Here is a 17,384-nt window from a genome sequence, read left to right on the forward strand (position 1 = left end):
TTCATGGCCTAAAATGCCCAGTACAGTACAAAGTTATTGTAAATAAATATATAAAAAAAGCTTGAAAATGTTTGAAAAGTTTTAAATTCCATGCAAAATTACCATGCTGATGTGGTTGGTCATGGTGACAATAAGATGTCGTTGTAGCGTGCTGCTTTCATGAGCCACGTACTGTACTCCTCTTAAACTTTGTCATTGTGCCGCCGCTGCGCTCTCTCTCTCTCCGCATGCTCTGACTTGGCGCAAATGCTATCTATGCTGTATTCAATAGATAAACTCCTGCCATCATGGCCGCCACTTTCAAGGCATTGCCTGGAAATGTCGCCACACTCAACATGGCTGTCGCGTGTCAATCCATGCCATTAATGGGAATGTTCCATTGGCTATAAAAAATCGATGTGTCCCAGTCTCTGCCTATATTGCACCACAGCGACAGTAAACAACAGCGGCAAACTCTGGAACGAACAGACTTTGTCAACGGCGGTTTAAGTAACAACTGGAAACTATTTTTGGACAATTGTACTGTCTAGACCATCAGTGTCAAACTAAAGGCCCGGGTGCAGCCCGCCACATCATTTTATGTGCCCCTGCGAAAGCAAATCATGCTCGTCAACTTCCGTGATCTTTGCTAAAATCTGTACCCAAATTCCAAATTGTCATAATAATAAACAATGTTGAGATATTGCATTTTTCTGTTACCAAACCCTTCTTCTACAGTAAGTTAAACAATACTTGAACAAACTATTATCCTTGTCTTCTGATTTCAAAACTACTTATCCCTCAATTTGTTGTGTAATGGTAATATGATTTGGTGATTAAACATTTCACTGTTCTAACGGCCCTCTGACGGAAATCATAACTACAATGCGGCCCAAGAGAAAAATGAGTTTGACACCCCTGGTATAGACATTGCGTAACTTCTGATAAATTGGGGCCCTTTAAAATGAGGTTCAAGCGCCGGCTCTCCCTCATCTACACATATCCTCCATGCTCCACGTTTGATGACGCTCCTTGCTCAGCTCCCCCAGCCATCCATCCAGTCGAAGGCCACCATTGCAGGCAGTCCAACAGTGTTGACATTTCCGCGGAACAAAACAGGGCTGTTGCAAAAATGCTGCCCATCAAGGTGCAAAAACAACAAGCACCTGTCAAGTGCCGACAGTCAAACAGCGCCGACATTCCCCTCATCAGAAAGGGTGCTGCTGCAATCATGCTGCCGAATGGGCGCAACCATCAAGCACAGGCATTCTTCAATAAATGTCACAGCCAAACCGCTGTAAACAGTCCACAATGGCACCACGAGGGACAAACAAAAAAATTCTGAATTGATGTGTAGTGTGAACATAGTCAAATTCAAGTTGAAAGTCTGCAGTTAAAGCACAACTTGTTTGTTCCATTTTAAATTCATTGTGGTGGTGATTAGAGCCAAAAAGAAGAGATCTGTCAATAGAGATCTGTGAATGTCCTAATATTTATGGACCTGACTGTATTACACCTTTTTAATGACTCTTTGTGTTTGCATTTTAACGTTTAGTTTTGTAATCACTCTGAGTATGTGAATTAATGAAGCAATCCATCCATCAATTTTCTTCCGCTTATACCGGGTCGGGTCCCGGCATCCAGCAGCTTAATGAAAGGAAGTCCAGATTTCCCTTTCCGGAGCCACTTCATCCAGCTCTTCCGGGGGGATCCAGAGGTGTTCCCAGGTCAGCCGAGAGATGTAGTCTTACCACCGTGTCCTGTGTCGTCCCAGGACCTCGGTGGGATGTGCCCGTAACACCTCACCAGGAAGACAACTATTTACAACGACGCTCGGCATGGTGCATCGTGTGTGCACTTAAAAATATGGCGGCTTGCTATCAGAGCTGGATTGCGGTGATGTTTTTAAGTACTTAATGGTAACTTGTTTTTATTGATGTAAACATGTAATTTACAAAGATGGAGTTCAGTCTTCTATTGAGCACATTAGTTATTTTTAAACATTTATTAAAGCAACAACTTGATAAAAGCAAGTTACAAATAGTTAAAAACATCGCCGACGCAAACCTACTCAGATAGCAAGCTGCCATGTTTTCAAGTGGGTAAAAAATGAAGTCACCGCGCAATGTCGGAGGTATTCCCAGCATGCCGAGCTTTACGGTAAATAGATGTTAAGAATGCGTTATGGTAAATAGTTAAGAATGCTGTTATGTCAGGGCTCTACAGTAACCTTTTAAATTGTAGCAATGGTGTGACCAACGCAGATGATTTGGTCACACCGTTTTGTGAGGCAGTACAGCAAGACCATGGCATACAATAGTTCATGAGGTTAACTTGGACAGTGATCAGAATCAGCTTTATTTGCCAAGTATGTTACAAGACACGCAAGGAATTTGTCTCGGGTAGTTGGAAACACTCTCGTATGACAAGAGCCACTATGACAAAACATATATTTAGTAGGCTTTACACGATCAGGATTTATAGGGCCGATCACCGATCAAGTTTAAAAAAAACGATAACAAGATGGAGCAATGTCTCCATTTCAGAATCAGAATCATCTTTATTTGCCAAGTATGTCGAAAAAACACAAGGAATTTGTCTCCAGTAGTTGGAGCCGCTCTAGTACGACAACAGACAGTCAATTGACAGAGGACACTTTGAGACAGAAAGACATTGAGGAAAAAAAACAGTCACTGAGCAATAAAGGGTTGCTAGTTATCTGGTAATGCCGGTACATTTACTTAATTTTTTTGACAATCGTGCAAAAAGGTGCAGAGTCCTCTAGCAATTAGAGCAGTTCGAAAGACTAATATTGCAATAGTCCGGTGCAATGACCATTGTGCAAAGGGCGCCGAGACTTCAAGCGAGTAGTGCGATAATCTGGGACAATGTTGATTGTGCAAATGTTGCAGATACTCCTCAATCTGTGTGAAAATGGAGCAGATGCTACTCTGGCATGAGTGGCCAGTATGGGTCAACCACAGATATGCAAATAGTGCAGCGTGGCGAGACTACTACAGTGAGGGCACGAGTAATGAATAATTTACATGACTTGTTCATTTATTGTATATACTTGTGGACTGTATACTGAGTGCTGTATCCATCCATCCATTTTCTGTACCGCTTATCCTCACCAGGGTCGCAGGCGTGCTTGAGCCCAGCCCAGCTCAAAATTATTCTCTAGTATTTTAGACAAAAGTTAAAACATCAATGACCTCTTGGGGGCATGCGAGGATTTAGGTCAGATCAACATTACAACATGACAGAAATAATGGGTGCTAACTTACTTTCATTAAATAACTTTGTTGCAATTAAATTACTTAAATAAAATAAATAAATACTGTTAATGACATGCTTACTCTAACGTTCTCACTGTCCCGGGTATATGGACGGGTGTTGTCCAGAGTTTGCGCATGTTTGGCTTTTCCTCTTTTTTGTTTGTTTTTGTTTTCACGCTGCGTTGCTTGAACGTGGCATGCTCCTCCTCGTGTACATTCTTCAGGTGCCTGCTCAAATTTGTGTTGAAGCATTTAGATGACGTTCCCCACAACGTACTTCAGTTGTGCACAGACTGCAAATAACTTACGTCTTGTTTGTCTGAGACACCGCAAAATAGTCCCACACCGATGACGTGTTTTTTCACCGACAAGATTGAAAAAAAACTTTATTGGCCTTCAGATAGTTACAGTACTGCGCCACAAGACACGTGACAAGGCTAAAAATAAACTAGCTTTTGGATTCATACGCGACGGCGATGCAGAGTTAAATGTCTTTTGCGGAGCCGATCGATGACGTCATTGATCGGATCGGCGAATTATGATATGAAAGCCGATCAGCATAAAATGCTAATTATCGGCCGATACCGATAACACCGATCAGATCGGTGGAAAGTCTAATATTTAAGACATAAAAACATGAGTATGGAGAGTCATTGAGCAATGATATAATGGCAATTGTGCAAATGATGCTATCCTCAAGCAATTTAGAGAAATTTAAAGTGACTAATAGTGAAATGATCTGTTACAGTGACGATTGTGCAAATGGTGCAGAGTTCTCAATCACATAAATGGGCAGTAGTAATCAACAACAATATGCAAATAGTGCAGCGTGATAAAACAGTGAGTGTACGAATAACGTACAAGTGTCCCGATAGCGATGTGCAAAATATGCAGCATATTACAATTAAATTGTAAGTCAACTGTTTAAGAAGTTAATGGCAAGCGGGAAGAAGCTGTTGTTCGATAGCGCCTCCTTGAGGGAAAGAGCTGTAATAGGTGGTGACCAGGATGTGGAGAGTCCAAGAGGATTTTGCATGCCCTTATCTTAGTCATGGCAGAGTGCAAGTCATCAAGAGTGGGTAAGTGGGTACTGAAAACTTTTTCGGCAGCCTTGACTGTCAGTTGCAGTCTGATTATGTCCTTTGTGGAACCACCAAACCAGACTGAAGGATGAACACAGAATCGATTTAGAGACTGCTGTGCAGAACTGACTCAACAGCTCCTGTGGCAGGCCGTGGTTCGCCAGAATCTTCTGCTGGGCCTTTTCGAGGATGGAGTTGATGATGGTCTCCCACTTCAGGTCCTGAGAGACTGTTAATTCCCAGGAACTTGAAGGTCTCGACGATTGACACACGGGACTTGGACTGCGAGAGCGGCAGCTGTGGCGAAGGATGTTTCCTTAAGTCCACGATTATCTCTACCGTCTTGAGAGTGTTCAGCTCCAGGTTGTGTTGGCCCTACCAAAACTCTAGTCCCTATACTTCCTGTCGATACATAGACTCATCACCGTTTTTGATGAGGCCGATGATTGTGGTGTCGTCTGCAAACTTCAGGACTCGACAGCTGGGTGCGTTGAGGTGAAGTCGTTCGTGTAGACAGAGAAGTGCAGCGGAGAGAAGACAAATCTTTGGGGGGCCCCGGTGCTGATGATGCATGTGGATGAGGTGGTGTCCCCCAGCCTCACCTGCTGTGTCCTACCAGTCAGGAAGCTGCAGAGCTACTGGCAGATGACAGGCAAGACTTTGAGTTGGAGAAGCTTTGAGGAGAGGAGTTTGGGGATGATGGTGTTGAACGCAGAGCTGAAGTCCATGAACAGAATCCTTGCGTAGGTCCCTGCACATTCAAGGTGTTCCAACATGAAGTGCAGTCCCATGTTGTCTGCATCATCCCCAGACCTGTTTGTTTGATACAAACAGCAGGGGAGCTACGACGCTCTTGAGGTGGTCCAGCATGAGGCATGCACAGGACTTCATTACCACAAATGTCAGGGCGACAGCTCTGTATTCATCCAGTCCTGAAATTGCAGGTTTCTTGGGGACTGGGATGATGGTGGAGCGTTTGAAGCAGGATGGGACACACTGTCCGGGCCTGCCGCGTTGTTGATGTTTTGTTGTTATAAGACATGGTTCACGTTCTGTTCGTAATTGGTAAACGCAGAAGAGGGATTCAGAGGAGTGACAGTGGTCGTCGGTGGTGCGGCTGCGTGAGTGTGGGGTGTGAAAGTGTCCTTTTCAAATCTGCAATAGAAGGTATTCAAGTTGTCAGCCAGTCCTTTATTGTTCTCTGCTTGGGGGGATGATCACTTGGAGTTGGTCAGTGATTGTAATCCTCGCCAAACTGACGCAGAGTGATGAGCAGGAAACAGGTTTTCCATCTTTTCTGCAAAATTTCACTTTCCTTTGATGATTTCTTTTAGTCAGCTCGTTTCTGGCCTGATTGTACAGGGCTTTGTCCCCACTCCGATAGGTGCCCTCTTTAGCCTGGCGAAGTTAGTTAGTTTGGCAATGAACCACAACTTGCTGTTATTGAACATGCTAAATGTCTTTTTTGGTACACGCACGTCTTCACAGAAGCTGATGCAATAGTGTCTGTATATTCACCCAAACTGGCACATGAAGTTTCAAAGACAGTCCAATCTGTAGAGTCTAAATAGTCTTGAAGTTCCATCTTAGCTCTATGATTCGAGATGTTATTTGACAACTATTTTACTGTGAACAAGAAAATCGTCTGAAACTAGCAGTGGCTGACAAAATAAAAAGGCTTTACTTTTATTTGAAAATGTGCTTGATTCAGAGGGGCCAGCTCATAGGGAAGCCTCCTAACACTATGAATTAATTGAAAAATTATTGCATAAGTGTACCACCACCACCATTTTTTTTTTTTGCAAAATCACAATTACTGTTTGTTTTACTTTTTTAAATTTTTATTTTTATTTATTTATTTTTAACTTCCAGCTCAGAGCTCTGACTTCCAGCATGGAACTCTGACACCCAGCTCAGGATTGAGAAGGTTACTTAAAAAACTGCGGACAGACAGATAGCTGACTCGGTCTTATAACGAGTGAAACAGAAAAGAGACAAATTAAGCAGTCAATCAGGGATGGGGGTCTCCTATACTGTACACGACACACTCATACACGAAATCACACACCCTGTTAATTTTGAGATGACGATTATACCTGGATATTGACCTTTTTTTTTTTTTTTTAATTATTCCTGTGACAAATAGCTGCTGATATTGATAATGTAGTGTGTAAAAAGAAAAGCTGTGAGTGACTTCCGGCGATAGGAGAAAAGCTTACCGGTACTTTACAAGGCTTGTGCGGGCTCGCTAGCTTGCTCACCAGCAGTCCAAAGCAGATGACAGCTTTAAATGTTATTTAAAATGAACAATGAACAATTAGTCGAGTGAACACGGTCCAAATAGTCACACTTATTCCATTCCCTCTGTGTCGCTTTTAAACTGGCTGCTTTTGGCAGTCAAGCGTGAGCCTGTCCCGGTTTTTCCTTATGTCAGTCAACACAACATCCTGTCTAATGGATGTTTCAGTGATAAAAATATTTCAGTCTGAAACAAAAAAAACACATTTTTTGACCCAAATTTTTGGGATGCTTGTTAATTTGTACTGTACTGGTCCAAGCGGGCCAAGGTCAATAGAGGTACGTGGTGGGCAGACACACAGTGTACTTGCCTATATGCGACGGCGCTGTGGATAATAGTGAATATATCTGAAAAAAGCAGGCAATCATGTTGCAGAAGGCAGCCAATCATATTGCAGCGGGTCGCTTTTAACTCAAATGGGATTCATAACTACAATCGAGACGACGCTCTCTTCTTCACAACCGGATAGCATGCAGAAGGAGATTGCAGTGAAAAAAAGGTGACTTCATGCACGCAGGCAAGTGCGACGAGATGCAATTTAGCAATCACGCAAACTGAAAAAAGGTCCCAAATGTGCAATTTGGTGAAGTTAACTGGTGGGATCTTCTGAAAGTTTTTCTGCCCAAAACCCAATCGTTGACAGGGGGGTGGAGGCGGCGGGGGGTTGACTGGCCCTCTATGTGATATTACCCATATATTAGCCCTTTTTCATGTCACAGTTATTCCTTCTGTTAGTCAAAGTTAGTAAATAACTCCTAGATGAAAGAACTCCATGTGTTCTGTCTGGAAGAAATAAATTACTTCGTGTTAGCCGCTACTTGAAGCAATTTTACCGTCTTTATTAGAAAGTTATACGTATGCACGTGAGACCGGTAGTAGGATGCAAGAATTTTACTCGAGCTTTTTAATCAAAATCATTACACATTATTTAAGGACTAATCTATGTGACAAGTGTTTGTTAAGACTAGGTTCTTCTGGTCTCACCTTCTTAAAGTGTGTTGCAGACTGGACCTTCCTGACAGGCTGCATTAGTGCATCTCGTACGATGATGCTGATGTCAGCACCAGAATAGCCGTTTGTTTTGTGAGCAAGCTGCCGCAAGTCAGCTTCGCTCAGGCTGTGAGGCGTGTTGCCCAGATGTAGGCGAAACATCTGAGCCCGGGCTGGCTCCTCCGGCAGAGGGATGTAGATACGCTTTTCAAATCTGAACAACAACAGACAAGTTCCACTCAATCATTGCTGTTAACCGGAGAGTGCTATAATCAATTTTTTCATCCTTGTCTAGTAGAAAAGATCAAGCTGGCAAAAATGACAGTAAAAAAACAAAAAGGGAACAGAATATCAACAAGTAATAGCGATAAAGCCTTTCAAAATGCAAGTAACTATATATGACAATTGAAAAGAGACGTATTGTTAGCCTAATAGCATAATTGCCCAAGTCATTTTTTAACGTTTTTGGAAAACAAGACAAAAAACACTACAAATTGAACAAACAAGAAGAGCACAGCTGCCTCAATTCAACCTGTGCAGATTACCATGACCTGGATGAATGACAAGATACAAAGAAAAAAAGAAAATTTTACATTGGTGTTTTGATTGATACTATGACAGTAAGTTAAAAATTACTTCAAATGATGATTATGCTATTATCCAAATGATATACAAGTGAGCCCGCATACAGCTTGCCAAATGGCAAGCGTAGCTTTGTTTAGAATGACAAGTGGCTGGATCTTGGGCTCTTCTTCCACCTTGCTCTGCGGTGACTGCTTCCTTCTACTAGTAGAAACAGAGCCCAAGTGTGGAAAACAAATGAGTACCCTAAGCTTAAAGACAATGAAAACATTTTAATCAGCGGCTCTTTTAATTTTGAAACACCCAGCCTGCCTGATCATGTCAGCTGTCAGAAACTCATTATGGGGGTGGTTATGTCAATTAGCCCCGCTGTTTCATAATTGTGGGCCAGAATTGCAAAAAGGCTTGCTCACAAAAATATTTTCAGAAATAGCCAGATAACTACAGTTAAATGGTTGTTAAATTTCCCACTTAATGGGTAGGCAAGCACTCCCGAGACCTATTTCTAAAGACAATACTCTGTTTTCCTTTATGTCAAAAAAAGTTGCCACACACCTCACTCACTTTAAGTCCATAGAACAATGTGCTCAATTACAGAAAAAGAAAGCACTTTTTTTTTTAGAAAGTGGCCTCTGACCTTCGCCGGATGGCAGCATCAAGCACCCAGGGAATGTTGGTGGCTCCCAACACCAAAATGCCATCGTTGTTGTTTCCCACACCTATAAGATCACATACATTAAAACAATCAGCACTTCAAGCTTTTATATTATATTCAGTTGCAAGAAAAAATATGGTAACCCTTTGGAATTATCTGGATTTCTGCATACATTGGTTCACAAAATGTGATCTGATCGTCTTTAACATGAGCTTAAACCTGGGATGCCAAATTCATTTTAGTTCAGGGGCCACATTCATATTATATTCATATAGTATTCTTCTTCTTTTCCTTTCGGCTTGTCCCGTTAGGGGTCGCCACAGCGTGTCATCCTTTTCCATGAGAGCCTATCTCCTGCATCCTCCTCTCGAACACCAACTGCCATCATGTCTTCCCTCACGACATCCATCAACCTTCTCTTTGGTCTTCCTCTAGCTCTCTTGCCTGGCAGCTCCATCCTCATCATCCTTCTACCAATATACTCACTCTCTCTCCTCTGGACGTGTCCAAACCATTGAAGTCTGCTCTCTCTAACTTTGTCTCCAAAACATCGAACCTTGGCTGTCCCTCTGATGAGCTCATTTCTAATTTTATCCAACCTGGTCACTCCGAGAGCGAACCTCAACATCTTCATTTCCGCCACCTCCAGCTCTGCTTCCTGTTTTCTCTTCAGTGCCACTGTCTCTAATCCATACATCATGGCTGGCCTCACCACTGTTTTATAAACTTTGCCCTTCATCCTAGCAGAGACTCTTCTGTCACATAACACACCTGACACCTTCCTCCACCCGTTCCAACCTGCTTGGACCCGTTTCTTCACTTCCTGACCACACTCACCATTGCTCTGGACGGTTGACCCCAAGCATTTAAAGTCCTCTACCCTTGCCATCTCTTCTCCCTGTAGCCTCATTCTTCCCCCACCACCCCTCTCATTCATGCACATATATTCTGTTTTACTTCGGCTAATCTTCATTCCTCTTCTTTCCAGTGCATGCCTCCATCTTTCTAACTGTTCCTCCAGCTGCTCCCTGCTTTCACTGCAGATCACAATGTCATCTGCAAACATCATGGTCCACGGGGATTCCAGTCTAACCTCATCTGTCAGCCTATCCATCACCACTGCAAAAAGGAAGGGGCTCAGGGCTGATCCCTGATGCAGTCCCACGTCCACCTTAAATTCTTCTGTCACACCGACAGCACACCTCACCGCTGTTCTGCTGCCCTCGTACATGTCCTGTATTATTCTAACATACTTCTCTGCCACTCCAGACTTCCGCATGCAGTACCACAGTTCCTCTCTGGGTACTCTGTCATAGGCTTTCTCTAGATCTACAAAGACACAATGTAGCTCCTTCTGACCTTCTCTGTACTTTTCCATCAACATCCTCAAGGCAAATAATGCATCTGTGGTACTCTTTCTAGGCATGAAACCATACTGTTGCTCGCAAATACTCACTTCTGTCCTGAGTCTAGCCTCCACTACTCTTTCCCATAACTTCATTGTGTGGCTCATCAACTTTATTCCTCTATAGTTGCCACAGCTCTGCACATCACGTTTGTTCTTAAAAATGGGCACCAGCACACTTTTCCTCCATTCCTCAGGCATCTTCTCACGCACTAGAATTCTATTGAACAAGCTGGTCAAAAACTCCACAGCCACCTCTCCTAGATGCTTCCATACCTCCACAGGAATGTCATCAGGACCTTTCCTTTCCATTTTTCATTCTCTTTAATGCCTTTCTAACTTCCCCCTTACTAATCATTGCCACTTCCTGGTCCACCACACTTGCCTCTTCTACTCTCCCTTCTCTATCATTTTCCTCATTCATCAACTCCTCGAAGTATTCTTTCCATCTACCTAGCACACTGCTGGCACCAGTCAACATATTTCCATCTCTATCCTTAATCACCCTAACCTGCTGCACATCCTTCCCATCTCTATCCCTCTGTCTGGCCAACCTGTATAAATCCTTTTCTCCTTCTTTAGTGTCCAACCTGCCATACATGTCATCATATGCCTCTTGTTTTGCCTTTGCCACCTCTGCCTTTGCCCTGTGTCGCATCTCAATGTATTCCTTTCGGTCCTCTCAGTGTCCCACTTCTTCTTAGCTAACCGTTTTCCTTGTATGATTTCCTGTACTGTGAGGTTCCACCACCAAGTCTCCTTCTCTCCTTTCCTGCCAGAAGATACACCAAGTACTCTCCTGCCTGCTTCTCTGATCACCTTGGCTGCAGTGGTCCAGTCTTCTGGAAGCTCTTCCCGTCCACCGAGAGCCTGTATCACCTCTTCCCGAAAAGCTGCACAACACTCGTCCTGTCTCAGCTTCCACCACATGGTTCTCTTCTCTGCCTTTGTCTTCCTAATTTTCCTCCCCACCACCAGAGTCATCTTACACACCACCATCCTATGCTGTCTAGCCACACTCTCCCCTACCACTACCTTACAGTTGGTAACCTCCTTCAGATTACATCGTCTGCACAAGATGTAATCCACCTGTGTGCTTCTACCTCCGCTCTTGTAGGTCACCCTATGTTCGTGCCTCTTCTGGAAAAAAGTGTTCACTACAGCCATTTGCATCCTTGTTGCAAAGTCTACCACCATCTGTCCCTCAAAGTTCCTTTCCTGGATGCCGTACTTACCCATCACTTCTTCATCACCCCTATTACCTTCACCAACATGTCCATTACAATCTGCACCAATTACGACTCTCTCTCTGTATGGGATGCTCAGAACTACATCATCTAGCTCCTTCCAGAATTTCTCTTTCACCTCTAGGTCACATCCTACCTGTGGGGCATAGCCACTAATCACATTACACATAACACCCTCAATTTCAAATTTCAGCCTCATCACTCGATCTGATACTCTTTTCACCTCCAAGACATTCTTAGCCAACTCTTCTTTTAAAATAACCCCGACTCCATTTCTCTTCCCATCTACACCATGGTAAAATAATTTAAACCCTGCCCCTAAACTTCTAGCCTTACTGCCTTTCCACCTGGTCTCCTGGACACACAATATATCAACCTTTTTCCTAATCATCATGTCAACCAACTCCCGAGATTTTCCTGTCATAGTCCCAACATTCAAAGTCCCCACATTCAGTTCTAGGCTCTGTGTTTTCCTCTTCTCTTTCTGCCGAAGAACCCGCTTTCCACCTCTTCTTCTTCTTCTTTGACTTCGACCCACAGTAGCTGAATTTCCAACAGCGCCCTGCAGGTTGACGGCGCCGGTGGCGGACGTTGTTAACCCGGGCCACGACCGATCCGGTATGGAATTCTTTGGATGAACGCTCATATTTGTTTGGCAAGGTTTTAAGCCGGATGCCCTTCCTGACGCAACCCTCTGCATTTATCCGGGCTTGGGACCGGCCTACAGTTTGCATCCCAAAAACATGGATGGTAGGTTAATTGACAACTCTAAATTGCCCGTAGGTGTGAATGTGAGTGCGAATGATTGTTTGTTTGTATGTGCCCTGCGATTGTACAGCCGGGTTTCACGACCCTTGTCCTGCAATGCTTCCCCACCTGTCCTATCTTGCCCTGTCCCTTCCCTCACAGGGTGTAACACTACCGCCCCATACAACACTCTTATCTAATGTGTCATTGTCTGGGTATATATTGATTTACTTTTCTCCTCTTTTTTACAGCTAGTGCTGTGTCTTTTGTTGTCTTCTTTTCTCACTGCCTTCTGGAAACCTTGTTCTGTTCGACTGATCGACTTTGATTCTCAATAAATATCCCTTAAAATACTAAGAAACCACAGCGGCATCTTAAAAAGTCCACTGTGACACAGTATAACTGTTCCTTCCATCCATCCATTTTCTGAGCCGCTTCTCCTCACTAGGGTCGCGGGCGTGCTGGAGCCTATCCCAGCTGTCATCGGGCAGGAGGCGGGGTACACCCTGAACTGGTTGCCAGCCAATCGCAGGGCACATAGAAACTAACAACCATTCTCACTCACAGTCATGCCTACGGGCAATTTAGAGTCTCCAATTAATGCATGTTTTTGGGATGTGGGAGGAAACCGGAGTGCCCGGAGAAAACCCACGCAGGCACGGGGAGAACATGCAAACTCCACACAGGCGGGGACGGGGATTGAACCCCGCACCTCAGAACTGTGAGGCTGACGCTCTAACCAGTCGGCCACCGTGCCGCCATAACTGTTCCTGTTAGGAGTAATTTTTGGTTCTTTCATTTTGACATCGTTGCTGTCCTGTTTCCCTGGCTTTTTCCCAGCGACTTTTGTTTGGACTAATCGCTTTTTCAGACCCACTGTGAGGAGAGTTCAGTCGCTGCCAGGCCCGGTCCTCAGTTATTTATTTATATATATTTGATATTTTTTATATATATCCATCCAACTCGGCCGGCGCTGCCTCCTAGTCTTAGTATAACTGTGTTCGCCATCTGTCATCCATCGCTTCCACGCCGCTCGCAACTTCACTTTGAACACCCTGTTTACACAGATGTCCAGCGGTTGGAGTCCCGGAATGATGGGAAGCTTCCTCACTTGCTGCACATGGCAGAGTTATTGCACTCAGTCGAATGGTGACTTGAGACGCTTCTCCCGGCTGTTCTTTGCTCATTAATCCATTGCTCGAGTTGGTCTTCCTCGCCTTGTTTTTCTTTTTTTTCTCCGCGGAAACTCAGCTCCGTCTTCTTGACTTGGCAAAGCTGGTTTTCCTGCTTCCTCCACTTGCGAACCATGGATTCGTTGATCTTGAATTCTCTCGCGGCTGCTCGATTCCCATGTTCCTCCGCGTAACTGATAGCTTGCAGTTTGAACTGTGCTTCGTAAGCGTGTCTCTTCCAAGGTGCCATTTTCGGGGGTCCTTAGCCCGACCAATGTTGTTTTGCACAATGCACACCCCGGCGCTATATACCTACTGGGGGCGTGGCTTTAGCATCCTCCTTCACGCACCCTTCCCCCTTTACGTCCGCATGCTTTCTACGTCTGCTTTTCCTCTGTATAAGCAGTGTCGGCAGGATATGCTCCCAGTCAGTCAAGCGGTCAGAAAAAAGTCAAAAAAAAAAAACTTTGACGACATACTGATATTTTCCAGAACCCCTGAAGAACATGCCTAACACGTCAGACTGGTGCTCCAGCGCCTCCTGGAGAACAATTTATTTGTCAAGGACAAAAAAATGCAAATTCAGTGTTCACTCACTTAGCTTTTTAGGTTACATTCTTAATCAGGGACAGCTCAGACCAGAGCCAGTTAAAATCGAGACAGTGGCTAAATGGCAAGTACCCACCACATGCAAAAAAACTCCAGCAGTTTTTGGGCTTTGCAAATTTCTACCAGAGATTCGTCAGAGACTACAGCAAGGTTGCGGCACTGCTCACTCAACTCACCTCAACAACGTCTCCATTCTCCTGGACCCCCAAAGCGGACCCAGCCTTTAATCGCCTGTAGCAGCTGTTCACCTCTACTCCTGTTCTTGTCCATCCCGATCCCTCTTTCCAGTTTGTGGTTGAGATGGATGCCTCCAACTCGGGAGTAGAAGCTGCCCTCTCCCACAGAAGTTCCAAGGACTAAAAGGTACACCCCTGTGCTTTCTTCTCCAGAAAACTATACCCGGCAGAGAAGCACTACGATGTCGGCAACCGAGAGCTGTTAGCCGTCGTGGCTGCGCTTTAGGAGTGGAGACATTGGCTGGGGGAGCTGAGGTTCCGTTCCTGGTACTCACCGACCATAAAAACCTTACCTATTTGCAGTCAGCTAAATGGCTTAACTCCAGTCAGTCTCGTTGGGCTCTTTGCCTTGGAAGGTTCAACTTCACTCTCTCCAATCGCCCGGGCACCCGCAACATCAAACCGGGCGCTCTCTCCCGCATGCATGATTCCCCTCAAGAGGAGCAGGACCCATAAGCCATCCTCCCATCTTCCTGCTTCATCGCAGCACCAGTGTGGTATATCGAGCAGGCGGTTCTGTAGCCAAAGGACAACAACCTGATCCTGTTTCTGGTCCCAGAGCTAGTTCGCTCCCAGGTCCTCCAGTGTGGACACGCCTCCAAGTTGACTTGTCATCCTGGGAGTAACCGAACGCTCCAGTTCCTACAGCAGCGTTTTTGGGGGCGTGGGATGGCTGGTGATGTTAAGGAGTTTGTCGCCTCCTGGTCAGTTTGCTCCAGGGGGAAGTCCTCCCATTGTTGGCCTATGGGTCTCCGGGTGACCCTGGTCTCACTTGGCCATTGATTTCATCATGGGTATGCCGCCTTCCAATGGGAACACCGTTATCCTAACGATGGTGGATAGTTTCTCCAAAATGGTCCACTTTATGCCCCTTCCCAAGCTTCCTTCGTCCCTGGAGACAGCTGATCTCCTGGTTACCCATGTCTTCAAGCTCCATGGTATCCCAGCTGACATTGTTTCTGTCAGAGATCCCATTTCACCTCCAGGGTTTGGCAGGCATTTTGTAAGGCTCTCGGTGCCTATGCCAGCCTCTACTCAGGTTACCATCCCCAGTCCAATGGCTAATCAGAGAGCTAATCAGGATTTGGAGTCAGCACGTGGCTGTGTGTCTGCCCGCCATCCTGCTTCTTGGAGCCAGCACCTCCCCTGGGTTGAATACTCCCATAAGTCCCTCACCTTCTCTGCCAATAGGATGTCGCCCTTAGTGGTCACCTATGGGTATCAACCCCCACTGTTTCATTCCCAGGAACGAGAGGTCTCTGTCCCTTCGGTTCATGCCCACCTTCGCCGTTGCCATGCTGTCTGGAAGAATGCCAGAGTCGTCTTGTCCTGCACTGCCCTACGCAATCGCCGTCTGGCTGACAGACACCACGCCCCTGCCCCGGGGTCCGTCCCGGACAGAAGGTCTGGCTGTACATCCGTGATCTCCCCCTTTAGGTGGATTCCCGCAAGTTGGCCCCCAGGTTCATTGGGCCCGTCGAGATTTAGAAGGTGATAAAACCATCTGCTGTCTGTCTCCAGCTCCCAGCCTCCCTCAAGCTCCCAGCCTCCCTCCGCGTCAATCCCACTTTTCATGTCTCCCTCCTGAAGCCAGTTTCCTCCAGTCCACTCAGCCCTCCGGCCGAGCCCCCTCGACCCCAATGCTCATTGACAATCATCCAGCCTTCAACGTCCGGAAGATTTTGGATGTCCGCTGTGGTCGTGGCTTCAAGTACCCGGTGGACTGGGAAGGGTTTGGGCCTGAGGAACGCTCTTGGGTTCCATGTTCATTCATCCTTGGCTCATCAAGTGTGGCTAAAGGTTTGGCCACATAAACACATGTGATGTGGCTAACTACACACAAGTGGGGCTAGGAGATTTTTGTACTGTTTAGCCCCATTGGCTAAGAGGTTTCATGACCCAGTGCCAACCTTGTAACCATTAGATGGCCAAGTGTTGGACAAAGCTGGAATTTAGACTCATCAGAGAAGATAACTTTATTCCATCTCCTCTGTGGTCTATCGTCCTAATAGTCTTTTGCAGACTTCAGCCTGGCTTTTTAGTTTTCATTGACAAAGAGCTTTTTCTAGCATTACACAATTTGAGTTTGGGCTCGGAAATTGCTGCCATCTGCTCTGACAAAGTTCCCAACTCTGAGGAATATATTTCAAAGCAGGACAGTGCTCCATCCCACACAGCTTGGTCGATCAAGGTGTGGACGAAGGACTACCAAATCAAGACCTTGTCATGGCCATTCCAGTTCTCCAGACCTAAAACCCCAAAGAAAACCTCTGGAATGTGATCAAGAGGAAGATGAATGGTCAAAAGCAATCAAACAAAGTTGAGATCCTTGAAATCTTGCGCTAGGAATGGCATACAGTCACCCACAGCAATATGAAAGCCAGGTAGAGAACATGCCAAGATGCATCAAAGGTGTGATAGCAAGTTATTCGACCAAATACTGATTTCTATACACCCCAAAGTTAAAACATTAGTAATGTGTTGTTTAAATAATGGACTAACCTTTGTTAGTATTTTGACCATTTTTCATTTTCAGCAGATGAATACTCTTAAGTGACAAAATTTGTGTTTGGATTTCGCACATGTCAGTAGTTTATAGAATAAAACAAGTGTTCATTTTACTCAAAGATATCGCTACAAATTGTCAAGTCAGACAAGGTGGTAATTTTGCAGTGTTCTCTTAGTTTCTTTGAGACCTGTATATTGTGATTGAACAAGATAGAATTACTTGACTTGCTTAAGTAATGACTTGCTTGAAATTCAGTGGGGACTCAAGTTAATGATTTTTGCCGCAGTAACTTAGGACTTGCAACTTGAAGGTTAAGACTTGAGACTTATTTGACTGTATATAACTACTATAAAGTATGTATAGTGTTCCCTCTCTAGATCACGGTTCATCTATTCTGGATTCAGTCCATTGCAAATTTTTTTTTCATATTCATACTGCTCATAATTTGTCCTATGGCAGGAGTTTGAATGTATAAATTTTGTTTTTGTAAAATAAATGTTTTGTAGTATAAAACAGTCAGACTATAAAAGAAAAAAGAAAAATTCATTAACACATTACAATTTTTCACCTATTACGGGGGTGGTGTGGAACTAA

At 44.7% G+C, this 17,384-nt stretch overlaps 1 protein-coding gene across 3 annotated transcripts in view; it reads right to left on the bottom strand.

Moving 5' to 3' along the window:
* Positions 1-17,384, bottom strand: part of vps4a (vacuolar protein sorting 4 homolog A) — a 55,121-nt gene that overhangs the window by 8,001 nt on the left and 29,736 nt on the right. For 2 of the 3 annotated variants that reach the window (XM_061772984.1, XM_061772983.1), the window contains 2 exons: positions 8,848-8,929; positions 7,623-7,842 (listed from right to left, as the gene is read on the bottom strand). In XM_061772984.1, the coding sequence (XP_061628968.1) occupies positions 7,623-7,842; positions 8,848-8,929 (302 nt within the window). Of the gene's footprint in view, positions 1-6,558; positions 6,624-7,622; positions 7,843-8,847; positions 8,930-17,384 lie in introns of all 3 variants that reach the window. The other variant, XM_061772985.1, reaches the window with a different exon arrangement.

This window comes from Phyllopteryx taeniolatus, chromosome 5 (genome assembly GCF_024500385.1).
Source record: "Phyllopteryx taeniolatus isolate TA_2022b chromosome 5, UOR_Ptae_1.2, whole genome shotgun sequence".
NCBI lineage: Eukaryota > Metazoa > Chordata > Actinopteri > Syngnathiformes > Syngnathidae > Phyllopteryx > Phyllopteryx taeniolatus.